Here is a 20,316-nt window from a genome sequence, read left to right on the forward strand (position 1 = left end):
ACCGAGAGAGACATCTCGTTAGATAAGAGGGAGATGATGATAGAAGAAAGTCGTAGGCTACACATGGATTTGTCGAAAGGTGACTTCAAGCTCAATGCAAATGCAAAACTGTTGTATGAGTACGTTGGTGCGATGGATGCGAAAGATTGCTATTGCTATTGCCCTTGGCCCCGTTACTCTGCCAGGTGACCCTCAGGATCGAGTGATGTATACAGCAGATACATTATGCGCCCTACGTCCTAAAACCATCCTGGCCTGCTACCACACGTTCAGTGCAGAGAAGGCCTTCTCGACTTGCCCACACTGCAATCCGATTCCCCCCCCTAAATCTACCATACCTGCTCTGAAATCAGGACTCCTCAACTGCCGTTCCCTCCCTAAACACGCCACCGAAGTAAATCTCTTAATTCAGAATCAGGATCTTGACCTGTTGTTCTTAACGGAAACATGGCTATCTGACTACACCGACCCGGACGTCGTCACAGCCCTCCCTACAGGTTATCTCTGTCAAGCTTTAAATAGACCTAAAGGGAGAGGAGGTGGGGTAGCCATAATTCACAGGGAACAATTCATCTGTAGGATGACTAACGCTGATATCGAGGACTGTGAGTGCGGCCAGTTCTCCATCCAAATCTCTCCAGCCCTCACCCTGGCAGGGCTTCTGACCTATCGTACCCTGGGGCGCCAGGCAATTTTATCAATTCCATATTTGAATCTATTTCCCAACTAGCTTCTTCCACCTCCAACTTCCTTATATTAGGTGATCTGAATCTCCACTTCCTAGACCCGATGGATCGAGTAGCCTCGGACATTAGACACGACCTTACATCTCTAAAGGTACGTCTAGTGAACAACGAGCCCACCCATGAGAAGGGCCACCTATTGGATCCTATCTTCACCAATATAGCAACGGTGACCACCAACTCACCTGTGACCCTTCCATGGACAGACCATTTCCTGGTCCCTTTTTCCTGGGAAACTCCCATACCTATTCACCTAACCCCTAAAACCCAGGTTACCGACCGCCAATGGCACAAACTGTCACCTGAGAAATGGGCCCTTTCTCTTGCAGATTCCATTCCCGAGCTCTCCTCTGACTCTAATACGGCCGACAAACAATTCAGTGATTGGATCACGTCGTCTCTTGACACTATACTTCCAAAAATCACCACCTTTAAACAGCCTAAAAGGATATCCCCCGCTTCATGGTACACGCCAGAGCTTAAAGCCCTACGCCAAGAGTGTAAAAAAACCGAACGCTCATGGAGACGCGATAAATCAGGAACCAATAAAAACATCTACTCTATTTCTCTTCTAACTTATAAAACCGCTATTCGCAAAACCAAAAGCGTGTTTTTTCAGGAGAGAATAGAGAAAGCGGGATGCTCCGGGAAGGAAGCATACGCTATCCTTAAAGAGCTCTCAAAACCTCCAGAACAAGGACGGGGACCTCCTTCCGACCCCAAAGCCGACCAGGAGAAATGCCAACAATTGGCTAACTTCTTCCAGGACAAAATCCGACTAATCCTGGACTCAATTCCTCCCTCGAGCCCGAGGGGAGAAATTGCTCTCCCATGTTCGACATCTTCTACTGGTCTGTCCACGTGGGGCCAGGTCACAATAGACGAAGTACGGACGACGTTCAACTCCATGAAGAGCGGTTCCCCTAGAGATCCTGCTCCTCTTCGGATCCTTAAGGAGGTAGCCCCTTCTATCATTCCCTCCCTCACTCATCTGATTAATACCTCACTCCAACAGGGAGTTGTACCCCCGAGCTGGAAGAAGGCTGTGGTAAAAGCCTTACTGAAGAAACCTGCTCTTGACCCTGAGAACCTGGCGAACTACAGGCCCATTTCCTTACTCCCAGGAGTTAGTAAGATCGCGGAAAAACTTGTCAACAGGAAACTCTCGCAGTTCCTAGAGGCCAATAACAAACTGAAAAACTCCCAGACGGGCTTCCGACCAGGACAGGGCACGGACATCGCCCTCCTGGCGGCGGTAGAGGAAGCCAGAACGCTATTGGACGGGGGAGGATCAGTGGCAGTGATCCTCCTCGACCTTAGCGCAGCGTTCGATACCGTTGACCACCAACTCCTCATCGAAAGACTGGCAAGAGTTGGAGTGGAAGGTACAGCCTTATCCTGGCTTTCATCCTTCTTGACACAACGATCTTATCAGATCTGGGAGAAGAACGCCCGCTCCTCCGAAATGCCCCTCCAATGTGGTGTGCCTCAGGGCTCCTCCCTGAGCCCCACATTATTTAATATCTATATGTCCACATTGGAGGAGGTTATCACCCCTTTCGGAGTGAGTGTCGTCAGCTATGCTGACGACACACAATTAGTGGTGTCTCTGTCCCATCCCAAACAACAGAAAGCTGATCTCTTCAACTGCCTCACGCAGGTCCATCACTGGATGAATAGATCAGCCCTAAAGCTAAACGGGACAAAAACTGAGGTCCTTTTACTTGGCCCAAAAGGAACCTCACTCCCCCTGGACATGTGGCCAACCTGTCTAGGTCCTCCCCCAGACCCAAAGACTGAGGTGAAAAGTCTGGGTGTATGGATAGATTCTGAACTCTCATTCGCCCCGCAAGCAAAGAAGGTCGTAGGGACCTGCTTTGGTCTTCTAAAGTCCTTGAGGAAAGTCCTGCCCCTTCTTCCTCCTAAATCGCAAAAATTACTAGTCCAAGGTCTTATAATATCAAGACTAGACTATAGTAACGCGATTTATTTGGGCGCACCGGAAGCGACTCTGAATAAACTGCAGAGAATTCAGAACACGGCTGCCCGGATTATCACCAACACCCCGGCCAGATCATCGGCCAAACCCGCTCTCAAACTCCTTCATTGGCTCCCCATAAGAGAGAGAATCAAATTTAAAGCCTTGTGTCTTGTGCACAAAACTTTGCACAACCAAGGCCCCCCAGTCCTCTGCAATTTTATCACCCCTTACATAGCCACTAGATCCCTCCGTTCCAACGCAGAAAATCTCATCAACACCCCAAGATTTAGGAAAGTCCGTTCAGGAGGAAGACGTTTCTCGGTACAAGCGGCCCATCTCTGGAACTCTCTTCCTCGTGACCTTCGTCTTGAACCTCAATATCTGCGTTTCAGGAAGTTGTTAAAGACACATCTGTTTCCCTAGTTCCTATGCCCTCCCCGTGAACTCAGCCTCGGTCCTCAGATGTTATTGTTTTTAGGGTTCTCTAGCGCTGGGATACCTCCGGGTGACTATGCGCTTTATAAAAATAAATAATAATAATAATAATAATAATAATATGTGTGCATGCATTTGCCTGCTTCTGTGGAGGAAGGCATCAGATACCATCACCTTCCATTGACTTATGGAATCTCTTGCAGTTTATTGCTTAGCCTGTTTTACGAAAGGAAACAGTTCGAGTACTATTTCTCAAATTATGACACAGTACTTCCTGACGTACCAGCATTTAAGAATTTGAATAAATATGATTATTATAAGTCGCAAGATAGACTGCAGACTTATTTTATCCCGACTCAAAGTTTGGATACTGCTTATGCACATAGAAACAATCTGACATGCTCGGTGTCGGATATTGAAAAGAAATTTATTGAACAGGTTGAGGAAAGATATAGAAAATTAACCCAAGATAAAGATGGGAGAAAGAAATCAACTGATTGGACAGATGAAGAGAGGCTACATAAGTCAAGGGGAAGCTATGGACCCATAGCTTTGGACGAGGTACAGAGAGGAACTCTATGTATTGCTCGTCCACAGTCGTATAAGGACAAAATTTGGGTGGGACATAGTACCTGTGCCCATACATTTACTGTAGAAGATTCAGCTAGAGACTTTCTGCAGGGTAAGGTACAGGTTATCCCAACGGTGTATTATGTGTGTGGAAAGAATGCATACGTGAGGTTGCCTGAGCAGTGGTACGGAGTGTGTTATTTGGCTGTTATTTTCCCAAAGATATACCATGCCGAGGATTTGAAGTTGCTAGAGGCTGGACAACACCCTAGAGTACGAAGAGAAGTTAGTGCAGGAGCGGTGATTGGTGATATCTTTGGAGCAATCATACCTGGTCTGGGTGTGATTTTAAATGATGTGAAAATACGAAAATTAGCAACTGTGGTTGATGAGTTGTCGATGAATACGGCAAAATCATTGTTGTTGGTGGATGGAGAGATGTTATCGATTAGGACAATGGTTTTACAAAACCGTCTTGCCTTAGACGTGCTGTTAGCCAAAGAGGGCGGAGTCTGCAAGACTCTGAAGGTCCAGGAATGTTGCACTTATATTCCAGACAACAGCAAAGAGCTGAGGAAATATATAGTCAACATTACCACCCTTCATGAAGAAGTTGCCGTATTGGCAGAAGAGAATGTGTGGGAAAGGATTGGAAAAGGATTTGGACATGTGGGAAGTTGGTTTGCTGAGTTGGGAAGTGGAATCCTTGGATATGTGCTGAAGCCAATTTTGATTGTGGTGGTTTGTGTGGTCTGTTTGTGGGGACTCGTGAGAGCCTACAAGTGGTACCGAGGGAACAAAGCTGAGAGGATTATCAGGGGATATGAACAACGAGTGGCATTTATGCAAGATAATCAATACCAAGAGTTGAAAAGAATGGAGGGTTTCAGACACCATGGAATGGTTACCACTTCTGTATAAGATGGATTTGTGTGATGACAAGCTGTCATCAAAGGGGGGAACTGATAGAGCGTTACAGATGCGAAAATTGTAGGGGTGCACCATATTCCTTGTTAGACAGCACCCGCATATAAAGGAACGTGTTATTTGAGAATAAAAGAAATGTATTAATGTGAAATAGAAAAGTAGAAATGTAACAGGCCTCGAGAACAGGGAAAGGCCATCAGTTATTTTGAAATGTAGTGAAACATGTGATGTTTAGGATAAATATGTCGTGCATAAAGAGACATTAAGTCATGTTATAAGGATAAAGAAGGTAACTAATTTAGTAGTAGATGATTATGTAGGTTGTGATAATAATAGTATGTTTAGTTTAAGGCCTAAAACGGTGTATGAAAAGTGAAGGCCTTCGTTTATATTAGCCATGTTTTATTGAGGTGGCAGGATTTTAGCAAAGCTTGTAATACAGTGAATTGTGAAATCTCATGATGTTAGGGGTTTTTCCTATTTAGCATTTGGCGGCAGGTACAAGGTCATGTAGCTCGTTAGTAGAAAGAGTCTTTGTTCGGTGGAAAGGAGAAAGAAGGAGTAGACCTGAAGGGAGTGGATCGGAATGTAAAATTGCAACTCCTGGTACAGAGAAGGCCTGGGACCCAAGGTCGAATTCGTGAAGGAAAGAAGAGTCGATCCAAATGGAATTATACTGAAAGAAGAACCTGCCTGAAGGGGTGTGTTGAAGGGCGTATACAGTATTTTGGGGTTTTGGACTAGGGACAGAGCCCCGTGGGTAGAGCAGACGAGACGTAGGAGAGGGACGGATAGGAGCGATTTAGATCGAGCTCTCAAATGGTGAAGACTTCTCAGGAAGTTTCACTGCTGACACCTTATATGAGATCCTTACCTGGAAAGGAATGCTAAGTAGGTATGTCACCTTAGAGTAGAGTAGGGATAGAATTGATTTGATTGATGACTTTAAATTTTGATATTACGATTGCCATAGGGTATCTGATGCTCTTGGAAGCTGTAATTCTGTTTATCTTTAGTCGCATGCGAATGCTTCGCAGACTAGCTTTTGTATTAATCCCCATATATCTTTTGTGTTTGGTATTGAGGTGCCTATATATTCAGATGTTTTTGCTGATAATAAAAGGTCAACCTCCCAGATTATGAGTCTTCATTTCTGAGAATGTCCAATTGTGGTAGATACGACCTGATAATTGTGCTTCTTCCCTCTACGCTATTCTGCAAGTAAAAAGATCCTGGAGACCTGAGTAGGTTCTTGTAGATAATTATATGAGGTCAAGAACCGGCGTTCCCACTCCTGAATACATTTGACAAATAGCAACTTTTTTTCAGTAGATATGGACATTATAGCACTTGTTAAAAACCGAGTGCGAATAATTCCGCTAAACTCGTAATTCTGACCCCTGACTAAAGAGGAGTTTGTGCAGGGTTCAAAACTTATTAGAGCACCTGTAACAGGAGATATTTAAAATACCTGGTATTCAAATACCTCATTCCCAGGCCCAACATAGTCTAACTTTTCAATTTAAAATACTTTTTGCTCCATTTCTGGTTTGGCAAAAAATCCTCCTAAGAAAATCTCTACAGTAAAATAATCAAACCAACACATGCTTTTCACAGGATCCAAGCGCCAGATTTATCATTATTTCCCGCAACGCAGAAAGGCAAGTTGCTGCGCTGCGTGAAAGGGCAGAGTTGCACCACATTTACCAATATATGGCACATTCCTGCCCTCTGCCTGTGCTGTTGCACAGTATGCTGCCTAGCGCCAACGCAGACATCCTTGCGCCATGGCACAAGGGTGAATGCGTTGCAGGCAGGATTGTTTTTGTGCAGGACGGGGGACACTCTTGCACAAAAACAGTCCTCTGAGGCCTTTTTCTCTTTCTAAGTTTGCTGCAAAAAGTGTGCTTAGAAAAAGGAAACGGCGAGGAAAAATAAAGATATTTCTCATGACTGCGCCTCCCCTGACAAGGCATAGGATTTTAATGCATTCCCAGGTTTACTAGTCTTGCCTTTTGTTACTCTAGATATGCCAACCAATGTAGGACCACGCAAGGTGGCCTTGCGCTGCTTGGTATATCTGACTTTAGTATTGTGTTGCATCTGTGACACCCTGCGTGACGCAAGGGCAATGCCATGCAATACATTGATAAACATGGCCCCAAGTCTCATTTGCACAGACAGACCCAGACAGCCCGAGGGATGCCGCGCATACTCAAAGGCTACCTGCTGCACCGGTTTAGTGCAGCAGATCACACCCCAGGCATCTGGATAAAGCAAAGATGATCCAGCCTGGCTGCACTAAAGCTACAAACGCGCCTAAAGAGGACCAGTTTATTGCCCCTGTGTATTTGCGGTCGACCCCTGAGAAGCCACATGCTTCTGAAGTGGTCGCTGGCCCTGTGTCCCTCCGCCGAACTATTCCAGCAATGCGGGGGGCTGGAATGTCCTTGAAGCGCAGGAATAGCTTCACAAAGGCTGGATGGCTCCGCACAGCTTTCACGCTGCCCCATTAGGCTGAGGAGTAAAGCCACCGAGGTACGTCTGCTTCAGATGGAATAAGAGCGATGGCAGAGAAACAATTGGCACACCCTGGGCACAGGGCAAGCACAGGAGATGCCAGCCTGGCTGCGCGCGGGAGAACAACCCTATTAATAGGGCAATGTGTTTTTTTCCATCTGGCTACCAAGTTAATCTTTTTATTTGTATTAACTAGATCACGTTTGGGTTGAATTTGTCACTTTCGTCGCCAAGTTTGTGCACAGCGAGTTTCTCCGCCTTGTGCCATGCAGCACTGGAACTGGCTGGGGTTTTTAGTTGTCACTCTCAACTACAACGTGACCATTGTGGGTAAGTTTACATTTGCATTCCATTAAAATATATGTATATTACATTTGGCAAATTATTCTCCCGTATGTAGCGCCTAGCTTTTGTAGTCATCTGTGGCCACTACAATTCATCTTTACCTGAGTAGGCAAGTACATTGGAGCAAATCATAATAATATTTGATGGTGTTGTCACCATAAATGTTTAAATTGTAACAAGGAAATACATCTTCGGGAGAGGGTTTTGTATTTTTCGATGTTCATGCTTATTTCAAGGATGTGTGGTTCTTAACTTTTTTCAAACACTTAATTTTTTTCCTAATTTTTTTTTTGCGATTGCTATAATACAAGAAAGGATACCTTTCACATTTTATTGAGGTTGACACTTTTATTATTAAGGGACGAGTAGTCAGATGAAAGAGCAGATTATGGGAGTTGTTGGTGTCTCATATCCTAGTTGCTTGGCATTGGAATACACACTGATAATGAAGCAACCCAATGCTAAACACTATTTCTTAATAGTGATTTGTCTTGCATCGGGCTCTGAGCGCTAGGAAGTTAAAACCAAGACACGGTTTCCCATCAGTGAGTCTGCAGAAACTGCAGTGCAGGACACCACCCATAGCACACCTGAGCCTACTCTATTGAAGCCTGACTGGGATCAAAAGCAGCTCACAATGTCTTTGGGTCCCAAGTCACAGAGCACTTTGGGCATGTCAGTGTACCTTCCATTCACAAGTGCCCTTCTTCAGGAGTGTAATGCAGGCGTCGTTCAACTGCTATTTGCATGTGCGTGACCTAGGTATTTGTGATGCTGGTAGTGGATGATGCATGATGTGGCAGGAGGTCTTTACCAATTCGCGTATATGCCATCTTGTTATATTGCTACACACATTGCCATGCTACCTGTGTGGGCAAGGAATTTTCAACTATTATGTCCTGTTGGAGATGCACAGTCTCCATTTTACAGGCCTACTGTGTGGCGTTGGCTGGGTATTTGGATGTAGTGCTTTATGTGTTGTGTGGCGTGGTACATAGATGTGTTGGAGGTGGTGTGCGGTTGCAACTTGGTGAAGGCCAATTATATAGTACCTATGACCAGTGTTAGGTGTATGTGCAGTGCTATGCCCAGTGTGTTTTGTTAAAAACTGTGTGTGCTATTATGGTTATACATGTTCTTGGCAGTGATTTTACTAAAACATTCTTTTGGAGTTTCTGGGTGTAGTTTCCAAGTGGTGTGGATGATCGTCTGTAGAGTGATATCTCACTCTATGGTTAGTCGCTACTGTTTGGTGAACGAGGATTGTTCTGTCCACCATGTCCTCATGGACTATTAGGTCTGCTCTGCGGTTAGTGCTGTTGGGAGCATGCAACTATATGGTATGAGAAACATCCTTTACCCCACAGTCACGACAACGAGCTACCTTTACAACGCAGTCACTACCCCGACTGCGACGTTTCCATGTGTTCCTTTAATCCGCAAGTCATTACAACGACTTGCTTTACGGGGCGTGTTGTTGGACTGGTGTTGGATTTTTAAGTTTAACACCTTCCCAACTGTTGCGTGGGCTGGAGTTGGAATAGTAATGTACACTATTCCAAAGTCCAGCGCCCCCCAAGACAAGTCGCTGTAATGACTTACGCGGTAAAGTAACGTGTGGTAACGTCGCAGTCAGGGCAGTGTCTGCATTGTAAATGCATGCGGGGGTTCCGACATACAACTATATGGCATAGGTGCACTGTGCTGAATATGTGATTAATGCTGTGTCTAATGTTTTCTGTTGGAATCAAACATTTTGAAAAAGATGAACCCAGCCGTACCTTTACTTATGAGCAAATGTTCTCTCAGGAGCGGGGAGTGTGAATCCCAGGTCAAGAATGTTATGGCTCACCCACAAATACAATTTTTGTGGGTGTTCAGAAACGTTTTTTCGCCGCCCAGAAAATATCCCCATTTTTTGCAATGTTTTAGGAGGGGGGGGGGTTTCAATGGAGGAAACGGATTTTCCAAATGCAGAAAACAAGTTTACATGCGATCACACACGTGCAAGATATTTGTGAATGTGCAATTCAGCCTGTCTCGTGTAAAATTACCCACGCGAAAATTCCTTTCCAGTACCGCAAGATGGAAATTCGCAAATGTTTTCCAGAAATACTCTTGGGAAGCTTTTTTTTATTGCAAGACAAGTTATTATCAAGTACTCCTGCATGTGCTAATATCAGTGCTGTGAAGTCGCAATTTCGTACAAGCCAGCGCTTTACAAATAAATGAATGACACAAAAGGCCTTTAATTCTCATCATACATCAGGATTTTAAATCACCAACGAGTTCACAAACACCCTCTTTGAGTATTGTTTATATCTGATTGAAATCAGTTGATGGAAGCAGGTCATGCCCTTGTCACCCTCTGGTATGCTTGTCTGCAGCACGGACCCAGTGTGTGAGCGCCAGTGATCCCAGCGACCTGTTCTCTGGGGGGGTCTTCACTGTCAACTAGAAACCAGCTCCAGTTGTCCGAAGGACTGAGAAGCACGTGGTGCAAAAAATAAACAGGATGTTGCCTTTTTGGCCTAGAAAGCGCCTTGGACCAGAAACTGTGGCCCTCATTTATGGGATTTTGGTGTAGAGCAACGCAGCAAGGCACTTTGCGGTTCTGCCCTACGCCAAAGTCGCTGCCGACTTTGGTGCAGGAAACCAGGGTTCGAGCCTCGAGGTCGCGTCCACATCCTGTGATTCTGGGCAAATCACTTAATCTCCCGTGCCTGAATGTGTAATGTAAATAAGGTGCTCATGTACAGCGCTCCAATACCTTCGGGTCGAGTTCGTGCTATATAAAAGATGCAACAAAAAAAAAAAAAAAAATAAAGGGCAGAAAATAAATGCTTCGTATTTATGCAATATGGTGCATTCCTGTCCATTCTGTTGGCGCTGTTGCGGTTTCAGCAGCCTAGCGCAACGTAGGTACCCTTGCACCATGGTTTGGATGGAAATGATATCCTGGAGGCTGTTGCATGCACGGCCCTAATAGCTTTAAGGAGCTTGGTGATGCAGCAGCAACGCTGTTTCATCGAAACCGTCACCGGGAGAAGGAGTGAGCCAGCACTTTCTCACAGAGCCTGAGGGTATTATCTTAAGGCCCGAGAAATATATTTAAAAATCGCATCACGAGTTAAGTTTCAAAGTACAGTATTCCAACCACATGTGTTGAAAGGATAGGTTACTGGAATAGTTCTCACGATAACCTGGCGAAACAATTACATATTTTGATATTCACTACAGTATTGCTCTTCTACAGCACAAAATACATTTAAGAACCCGCCGGAAACCTTGTGTTATGTATTTAGGCCCAGATTTACTAACACTTTGATCTGAGTTTGCACCACAAAAGTGACACACACTCAGTGCAAAGTGTTGTGATGGTATTTACTTTTCAATACAAATCAAGATTTGAATTGCAAATTTGCCTAAAGCAACGCAAGGTAGTGTATTGTACAACATTGAGTCAAGGGGGCGTCCATGGGTTGCACATAAGTGTTCCCATGCAACCATCCATGGGCTGTGATGCAAATGCCTATTAACTAACATTTGTAGACTGGGGTTTCTGGCAAACAAATACGCCTCCTCGAAGCGGACATAACATTAGAGCAAGTTCTCCTACTCTTCACATTTTTAGGTCTCGCTTGACCCAGCGCATGCGCTGGTGTGGCGAGACTCATTGAGAGGGCTCCAAAAAGTGCTACCAGGCCAGCCTAGAGCTACAGTGCATGTGTGCGGGCGCGCGCGCAGCGCTTCACCGCGATTACTTCCACTTTTGCGGCCGCACGGCCACTTGGCATAGCCAATAGGTCTCGCTTTTGGGACCTTATAAGTATTTATTTATGCAACTGGCTAAACACTTATAAGGTCCCAAAGGTGAGACCTATTGGCTATGCCAATGCTTGTTTCAACTTTGCATTTGTGCTGCAATGTAGAGCACACACATAAAGCAGGAAAAGCATTAAAGCACAGTACAAAACCTATGCATGTTACAATGCATTCACCCTTTCACTGTGGTGCAAGGGAGTGTGTGTTGGCACACGGCAGCCTAAAGTGGGCCAGCGCAGGAAGAGAGAAAAACAGTCATATTTTAATAAGATATGGTACTGTTTTCCTCTCATCATTTGATGCAACGCAGTGCTGCAACTTTGGTTATCCATCTTAGCCCTCCAGTGTATTCTGGTTATGTGGTGCAAAATAATCCTTACCCACACTGAATGTAGTGGTAGCTTGAGTGTTCAAGTATAGACACTGCTGTGCAGCATACTTGGGAATAGTTCCCTTGTGGTGTCAAGTAATGAGTAAGAGTACTGGAAGAATTATAGGACAGAAGGGATATGGACAGACTCTGGCACACTTAATCGGTTATGTACATTTTTCATGTTCAGTGACTGGTTCAAGTGTGGTGCCATGCCATGAGCAATAGAAGAACATTTTTGCTATCTTGTTTTAATTAAGAGAGTTGGACCCTTCAGATTTATTAGTTTACTCAGAGTCGTCAGAGTTTCATTAATGCTGTTCAAGGTGTCTGTAACCTGGGTTGACTGTGAGCCTGATGCACTGAAATATTTTGGTCTTAAGTGACCTGAGTGTTTTGCACAAGAGCAACTGTCTGCCAGCTGTAATGGGCTGTATCTAGGAACAAATATCCACCAGCAGGCAACTATGGGCTGTGCCCAGGAGCAGCTATCCTGCAGCAGGCTGCTTTGGGAAGTACAAAGGAACAAATATTCCCAAGCAGACTGCATGTGTGGGATGAAGATGGACACATAGGGGTTTATTTATGAGAGCCCTGCATCGCTTTTGCACCACGTAAAGTGGTACATGTGTGATGTAGGGCTCTCAATCCTATTTATGAAGCCTTGAAAACCCACCCTGCATGGCTTTGTGTGGCTTCATAAATCTTGAGTAAGGTAATGCAGCACAAATCTCTGCGTCTTACTCCCCAACCGGGAGGCATTCCATGAGCGTTGTTGTGGCTTTTCCCATGCAACACCCATGGATTTTGATGTTGCCCCAGATTTACTAAATCATGTAAACCTGGGGAAGTGCCAAATTCATATGCCTCCTGAGGTGAGGCGTGATGAGGAGAGGAAAGAGGAAAACACCTCTTAGGATTGTTTTTGTGCAGGAAGGTGTCTCTTCTTGCACAAACACAATCCTGCATGCAACAGAGCCACCCTTGCACCATGGAGCAAAAGTGTCTACGTTGGCTCTAAGCTACTGAATTTTGCACCAGCATAGGGAGAAAGGAGAGGAATGCAATGTATTGCATAAATAGGTTGTATTCCTGCCCTTTCACTTTGGTGTAGGGCAGCACAGCACGTTGCCTTGCTGCTCTGCCCTATGCCAAAATCCCATAAATGAGGGCCACAGGTTCTGACCCTAGGCGCTTTCCAGGCCGAAAAGGCAATGTCCTTAATCTGTCATCCTTTATCTGGACGCACCAGCTTGGATACCATGTGGTCTCAGGTTAAACAGGGGAACCAGGGTCCAATTGGAACTCCCAGTATCACAGATTGGGCAGGCTAGCCAAATGTGAATCCTAATACACAGGTTGCTTAAATGGAGACCCTTTGCTTGGGAAACCCTAGTTGGCTTAGCAGAGGACAAGAGAGAAAGCAGGAAGCTGCACAAAGTATTTATTAACCTAGGACTACTAGCACATAGAGTTATCAAATTAAATGTATTTTAAGTAATATTTTAATTAAATATATGAATATAATTTACAAATATTTTCTAAAAAGCGATTTAAAAAATCACCACAGTCACAAACATTCCTTTTTTAAATTAATATTTAGTAAATTGTTAAAAGGTATATGTTTAATTAATTTAAATGCATTGTTATTTGTTATTAAAAGGTTTAAAGTTTACTTAAACGTTTTAATTATCTTTATTAAATGTTTATTAAAATTGAAAGCAATAAATAATTTTATCACTAATATGTTATTCACAAATTTATCCTTCAAATTATTATAACTCGCTCACATCTATACAGTGTATTCAAATCGATAGCCACACAATTAACTATAGCTTGCACCTTCTCCATACACTGCTTATACCGTTTTATATCATCTCACTTATACGATCTAAAATAAAAGCAATTACAAGCATAGTTTTTTTTAAAAATTCTTTTTATTGACATTTTCAATAACAAACTTAAAACATTGCTTCACACTGCTGCGTACATATTCCAGGCAATGACGACACGCCTCCCCCCCAACAAGGCACAAAGTACGGAATGTAAAGGACATCAAGTCAGTATTACATGGCAATCTCCGCTTTAACCAACCGTCAATCCGCCACATCTGCCCATCCGTGTCTCCCACCCCGACAGCCACCAACCCGCCCCACGAGCAGCAGCAAGTATTAACGTTCCCCTCCCTCCCGAGGGGATAACAGCGTGCTACAGCATTTGTAGCGGAGTTTGCTCCAGCCAGTGTATGAAGGGCCCCCATATATCCCTAGGCCTGGATCGCATCGGCATAAGCTCCCAGTACAGGGCCAACTGGGTCTGGCAATAAACAACGCTTTTAACCCAGACCTTAATGCTAGGTGACGTGCCAGCCCCCCAATGCATAGCAACTTGTCTCTTGGCCAATAATAATAGCATTGCTGGCAGTTTACGGTGTTTGGGCTCAATCATGTGCAGAATCCCCAGCAATGCAACCTGGGGTGTGCATGGGATCAGTAGGCCCGTGATAGTGCATATTATCTCCATTACCCTTGTCCAGAACAACGCTATTGCAGTACAGCCCCACGCCATATGTATAAAGGTGGCCCCCGATGCATGACAGCGCCAGCATTCATCGGTATCCCTTAGACCCATGCGGTGCAACCGGCTTGGTGTGCGGTAAGTCATGTGTATGTACTTGAAGTGGATCAGGTGCAGCCTGTAGTTGGGGGACAGAAGCTCAAGTAGCCTACAGCACAGATCCCAGTGTATATCAGAAATTTCCACTCCCAATTCCGCCGCCCACAGGCCACGCGCCGCCGGAAGCATCACGGGGTGGTTAGCCTGCATTCGCACATACAATCTGGAGACCAGATTGCGGCCAGAATCCACAGACAACACGTTCTCCAGAGCAAGCAGATCCGGCGGTGGCGCCGGGAAAGTGGGGAACAGCCTCCGGCTTGAGTGGCGGAGCTGGTAATAAAGAAGCGTGTCCAGTAGCGTCGGTGCCTCCGATCCACACATCTGCTCCAGCGTGAGGAAGGTGTCACCCGGAAATAGATCGCCTCCAGTGTGGAGGCCTAGCTCCGCGGCCCGCTCCCCGGTTCGCATAGCCCGCAGCGGCGGCCACATCGTGTTCCCGCGCAGGGGCACAGAGCGGGTATAAATCATATCTAATCCGGCCCTACTTCTCAAACCATTCCAGGCCCACCTGAGCGCGTGCACCGGGTCGATTTCCGTGCACCTCCGGACGTGCGGCACGTAAAGGGCAACAGTCAGCGGCAGCGGTGCCGCCCTGTCGGCCTCGATCGCCACGTGCGGTTGAAACGGTGTGGGGTGCGCCCAGTAGTGCAGGAACTGTGCCTGTGCACAGTAGGCATATAAGGAGAAGTCCGGCGCAGCCAGGCCACCCTGTCTCTGTGGGAGAGTGAGGGTCTCCCAGGACACCCTCGGCTGCTTACCCCCCCAGGCCAGCTCCACCATCAATGATCGCAGTCGTCGCAGAAAATGTGCAGTCAGGGGCAGCGGGATATTCACGAATAAGTAGAGGAGTTTAGGCAGGATCACCATTTTAGCCACAGCAATCCTGCCAGCCAGCGAAAGGGGCAAATGCTTCCAGCGACCAACCCTCTCCTCCACCCAACCCGTCACACGCCCATAATTTTCTGTCCATATCTGCTGCATATCTGTGCTCACCCAAATCCCCAGGTATCGCACCGGCCCAGTCGCCCATTTCAGCGGGCAGTCCGGGGTAAAGCGGGGAGTCCCGGTGGTCAGGGGCAGAATGACTGATTTCTCCCAGTTGATATTGACACCCGACAACCGTCCATAGTCCAGCAGTTCTCGTGTCAAAGGGGAAAGGTTGACCTGAGGATCAGAAACATATAGCGTAACATCATCAGCATATAGCGATATGGTCAGCGCCCTTGATGAGAAGCCAATGCCCCTGGCCGCATGATGTTGTCTAATGCGGGCAGCCAAAGGTTCTGTGGCGATGGCAAAAAGCAGAGGCGACAGGGGGCAACCCTGTCTCGTGCCTCTCCGAATGGCAAACGGCTCAGAGATCAACCCATTGACCCTTAACCTGGCAGTAATGTCGGTATAAAGCAGTCTTATGTATCCGATAAAGGCCTCACTTACCCCCATGCGCTGCAGCAGAGGAAACAGGAACCCCCATTCCAGGGAGTCAAACGCTTTGGTGGCGTCCAGTAGCACAGCCGCAGCCTTAACATGTGGGGCCAAATAGTGCAGTACACCGAAGAGAGTGCGGAGGTTATGGGACGTCGATCGGCCCGGTATAAAGCCCGACTGATCCGGGCGGATCATCAGGGGTAACACCGGCTGTAGGCGAGTTGCAAGCATTTTCGCAAAGATCTTAGCGTCAGTGTTGATTAATGATAATGGCCTATAGGAGTCGCACTGCTGGACATCCTTATCTGGTTTCAGGAGGGTGATGATGACAGCCTCCCTCATGGAGTCTGGGAGTATACCCGTCTCAACCGCCTCCGCATACACCGCCAACAGGCGGGGGGCCAGGAGATCCACATATTCCTTGTAGAACTGCGCCGGGAGGCCGTCCGGCCCCGGCGCCTTACCGGCTGCTAATGACCCAATGGCCTCCCGCACATCGTCTGCCTCAAATGGTCGATCGAAATAACCTTTCTGGTGTGCATTAAACCATATAAGCTGTATAGTATCAAAATATTCAGACAGCTCCGCCTGAGGGTGGGCTGCCCGAGACCTGTACAAATCCCTGTAAAAAGTCTGGAAGGTATCTAGTATTTCCGGGGGGGTATATACGGTATCACCTCCCCCAGTCATCACTGCGGAGACAAATGTAGAGGGCCGCTGTGAGCGCAGCAGGAGGGCGAGCGTCCTGCCGGGCGGTCCCCCTCCCCATATCGGCGGGCCATCGCATGTTTAGTCAGGAATTTGAGCTCCCTGTCGGCCTCCGCTTGATATTCAGTGAGCGTGGCGCGAGTGGCCGCCAACGTGGCAGCCGAGGGGTCCGAGCAGTACTGCACCTCCAATGAGTGCAGACGGTCTTCTAATTTACCGAGCGCATCCCTTATGGTCTTTAGGACTTTGGCCTGTCCCGCAATGCAGTGGCCCCTTATCACCACCTTAAACGCGTCCCACAGGGTGCCCAACGACGTCACGGAACCCTCATTGTGCTCAAAGTAGTCAAGTATGTGTTGGTGGATATCCTCTCGAAACACCGGGTCCGACAGGGCCTGTGGCGGCAGGCGCCACGTGAAGGGCGTGATGTATGGCTTGGGGACTTTCAGAGTCAGCTCAACAGGGGAGTGGTCTGAGAGGGTACGCGCCGTATGAGTAACTGCAGACACCCATGCATGGGCCTGCGGGGTCAAGAGCCAGAAGTCCAGGCGGGACCAGGCTCCTTTGTGCGGGGTGAAGCATGTGCCTTCCCTAACCGCGGGATGCAATACCCTCCACGAGTCCAGTAGATTATAATCAGCCATTAGGCCGCGTATAAGGCTTGCAGCTTGTGGGTGATGTGTGCGAGCAGCCCCCTCCCTATCCAGGTCCAGCGACAGCACGGCATTGAAATCTCCTCCCCACACGCAATCCCCTCCACCCAGTGATTGTGCCAAGTGCCAGACGTGACGGAAAAACCCAGGGTCATCCGAGTTGGGGCCATATGTATTAACTAACGTCAGCGGCAAGTGAAATAGTTTCCCGCTCAGTATGATGTAGCGCCCCTCTGTGTCAGCATTTACCTTAAACGTTTGCCAAGGAAGGCCTTTACGGATAAGAATGGCCACTCCCAGGGAATAGCTGGAGCAGCCGGAGGTGTGTATCTCGCCCCATCTAGCACCTCGCAGCTTGTCCCCGGCGCTTCGAGGCAAATGAGTTTCCTGCAGGAAACATGTCAATGTGGTGTCGTGTCAGATAAGCATGCGTCAGGCGTATCTTGCGGTGGTCGTTAAGACCGCGGATATTCCATGTAAGGCAGCGCAACTCGGTCAGGGAGGCTTATATGTGTGTGTCCCATACGGTGGCAAGGATATCAACGTCCCACGGACCAGGGGCCATCGGGGATCCCCCCGCCACCCAGTCCCCGGGATCAGCAATATTATACAGTCAGCCTGCTGCAAGGGTGCGTCGCCATTTCGTGGTGCATTAAGAAACAGCAGTGAGATAGCAACAACCAACAATAACCAGAACCCTTCACCACCCACTCCAACCCCCCAAACAGGTTGAGATACAGTCCCCCCCCACCTCCCCACCCAACAAGAACTGTCATGTAACAATGTCTCGGGAATCATCCCACAGGGCGTGGGGTCACCGGCACACACCCCCGTCGAAAAGCGACAGGGTGGCCGAACAGTGCTGCCTTATGTAAATACAGTACAGTACAATTAGCCACAGCGTAAGGCGGCCCAACATTCCTCCCCCCGCAGCGCTCCGTAGGGTCTCAGCGGCGCGGGCCGCGTCAAGTCGAACCAGTACGCACAGGTCCGGGACAAATCCCACGGCCCCCAAGGGCCCCATGGACCCCCATCCGCGGCTACAGGCCGTGTACCTTACAGTCACGGTGTCCAGCATCTCTGCACATCTCAGAGGGATAGCGCGCTGCGTCATTCAGTGTCGCTCAACTGGCCTAGCGGAGGAGTGCCTTGCTCATCTCCTCGCCCACGTTGCGAGCGCTCCGCCTGCCTCGCAAATTTGAGCGCATCCGCTGCAGCCGTAAAGATCATTGGCTTCCCTTTGTGGTGTATCCGCAGCTTGGCCGGGTATAACATGGCATATTTAGTCCCCACCTTCTGAAATATTTTTTTAGCCGGTATAAATTCTCGCCTTGCAGCCTGTACCGCTTGCGTAAAATCCGGAAATAAGGAGATGGCCATATTTTGGAATCGGAGCTCACCTTTTTCACGCGCCAACCTCAGGATGGTATCCCTGTCACGGTAGTTCAGAACTCGTGCCAGGATCGGCCGCGGCGGAGCCCCAGGCACGGGCCGCGGCCCCAGTGTGCGGTGCGCCCGCTCGACCAAGAACATGGCCGACAGGTCCGCCCCAAACAGTTCGCGGAACATTCCTTCAATAAATTGTTCCATGTTACCAATATTCGTGGATTCTGCAATGCCAATAATACGAACATTGTTTCTTCGGGAGCGGGCTTCCAAATCCTCATTGCGCCCTCTGATCACCTCTAGGACCTTGTCCATGCGAAGTAGCCTCTCCTGGGTGTCTCCTAGGCTCTCCTCGCAGTCGGTAATCCGCGCCTCCGCCGCAGCGATCTGCTCCTCGTGCTGGTCGACTTTATGAGATATGCCATCAAGCCGCTGGGCCATGGAGTCGAGCTTGCCATCGATTTCCTTGAGGCAACCTTTAAGGTCGCGGAACATACTTCTGACATCGTCCTCCGGTGTTGGGTCTAGCTGCGTTTCAGGGACCACATTTGGCGATGGCGGAACCGCCACAGAGCCGCGGGAAGCCTGCTTCTCAAAGTGGAGCTTCCGCTGCTTGGTGTCGGATTTTCCCATGTCGCCTCCCGGGCCTTCACACACCGGCACCGAGGAAAAGGGGCAGTCGGCACTCAGCAGGCCTCGGGCCCCAACCAGCGCCAGACCGCAAAGGCCCGGCAGTCGTCCTTCCAAGCGGCCCTCACGCGTCTCCGGGGACCTCTCCAGGCAGGCCAGGCCCAGCCAGCTTTCGGCTCACCCAGGCAGCGGGTCAGCAGCAGCCATTCACCAATCGGGGACTCACCGCGGTCAGGCAGCCACCCAGAAGGGCACCCGGCTGCTCACGCTCCACGTGCCACCAACTCGCAGTGCCGTATGACAGTCAGAGGCCTGGGCACGGATCAGCATAGGCCAGGAAGCTGGGGTCGTCACATCGCAGGTACGGATCGGGCCTCGCAGCGGCCGTTTTCCGCCGCCCCAAGCCAGCAGGATTACCGGCTCAGTCAGCAGCGCCCGGCCGCGGCCCCCGTCGGCAAGGCCCAGGCAGCCAGATCGTCAGGCCAGCACACAGCGCGCTCCGGAGCCGCCGTGAAGGCCGCACACAGCCCAGCAGGGGCCCGCCGCTACACCTCTGGTTACAGTCACCGGGCATCCAGCACTCTGCAGGCGTCCACGCCGGTCCCCGCTCGCCAAACGGTCAGCGGCCCCCGACCAGGGCCCCGCGTGGCAGACGTCGCCGCCCAGCGCGGCACGCCCCAGCAGCCGGAGTCACGAGGGCCCGTAGCTCCGGATTTCCGCAGCCGATTTCTGTCGCAGGAGCACCGCCGGGATCCTCGGCGTCAGGGCACCTCCCGCCGTAGCTTCCCTGCACGGAAAGTCAGGCAGAGGCAGGATGGGCTAACGGATTGGTTTTTCGGCCGGCAGAGCCCCGTTACACGGCGGCCATCTTGCAGCTCGGCTCGGCCACGCCCCCAATTACAAGCATAGTTATGACAATGCAAATCAAATCTGTTGTGAGAATACAGTGCATGGTAGAGTGGCAAGTTATAGTTAATGGAGTGTGTCTACCGAGTTGAATACACTGTGTATGGAGGTGCGTGAGATATAATAATTAAGAGTTGTCGTGTAAAGTAAGTAAAAGTATACATTTAGAAATTTAAACATTTCTGTACTTTAAATTCTGTTTGTAGCTAA

The 20,316-nt window shown here is 48.5% G+C and overlaps 1 protein-coding gene across 2 annotated transcripts in view; it reads left to right on the forward strand.

The window, feature by feature from the left end:
* The first annotated feature begins 7,115 nt into the window (after positions 1-7,115).
* Positions 7,116-20,316, forward strand: part of GJD4 (gap junction protein delta 4) — a 50,191-nt gene continuing 36,990 nt past the window's right edge. The window contains exons 1-2 of one of the 2 annotated variants that reach the window (XM_085631889.1): positions 7,116-7,194; positions 7,373-7,506. In XM_085631889.1, coding sequence (XP_085488015.1) covers positions 7,443-7,506 — 64 coding nt within the window. In that variant the 5' untranslated portion in view covers positions 7,116-7,194; positions 7,373-7,442. The other variant, XM_085631888.1, reaches the window with a different exon arrangement.

Source organism: Triturus cristatus, chromosome 10 (assembly GCF_964204655.1).
Source record: "Triturus cristatus chromosome 10, aTriCri1.1, whole genome shotgun sequence".
NCBI lineage: Eukaryota > Metazoa > Chordata > Amphibia > Caudata > Salamandridae > Triturus > Triturus cristatus.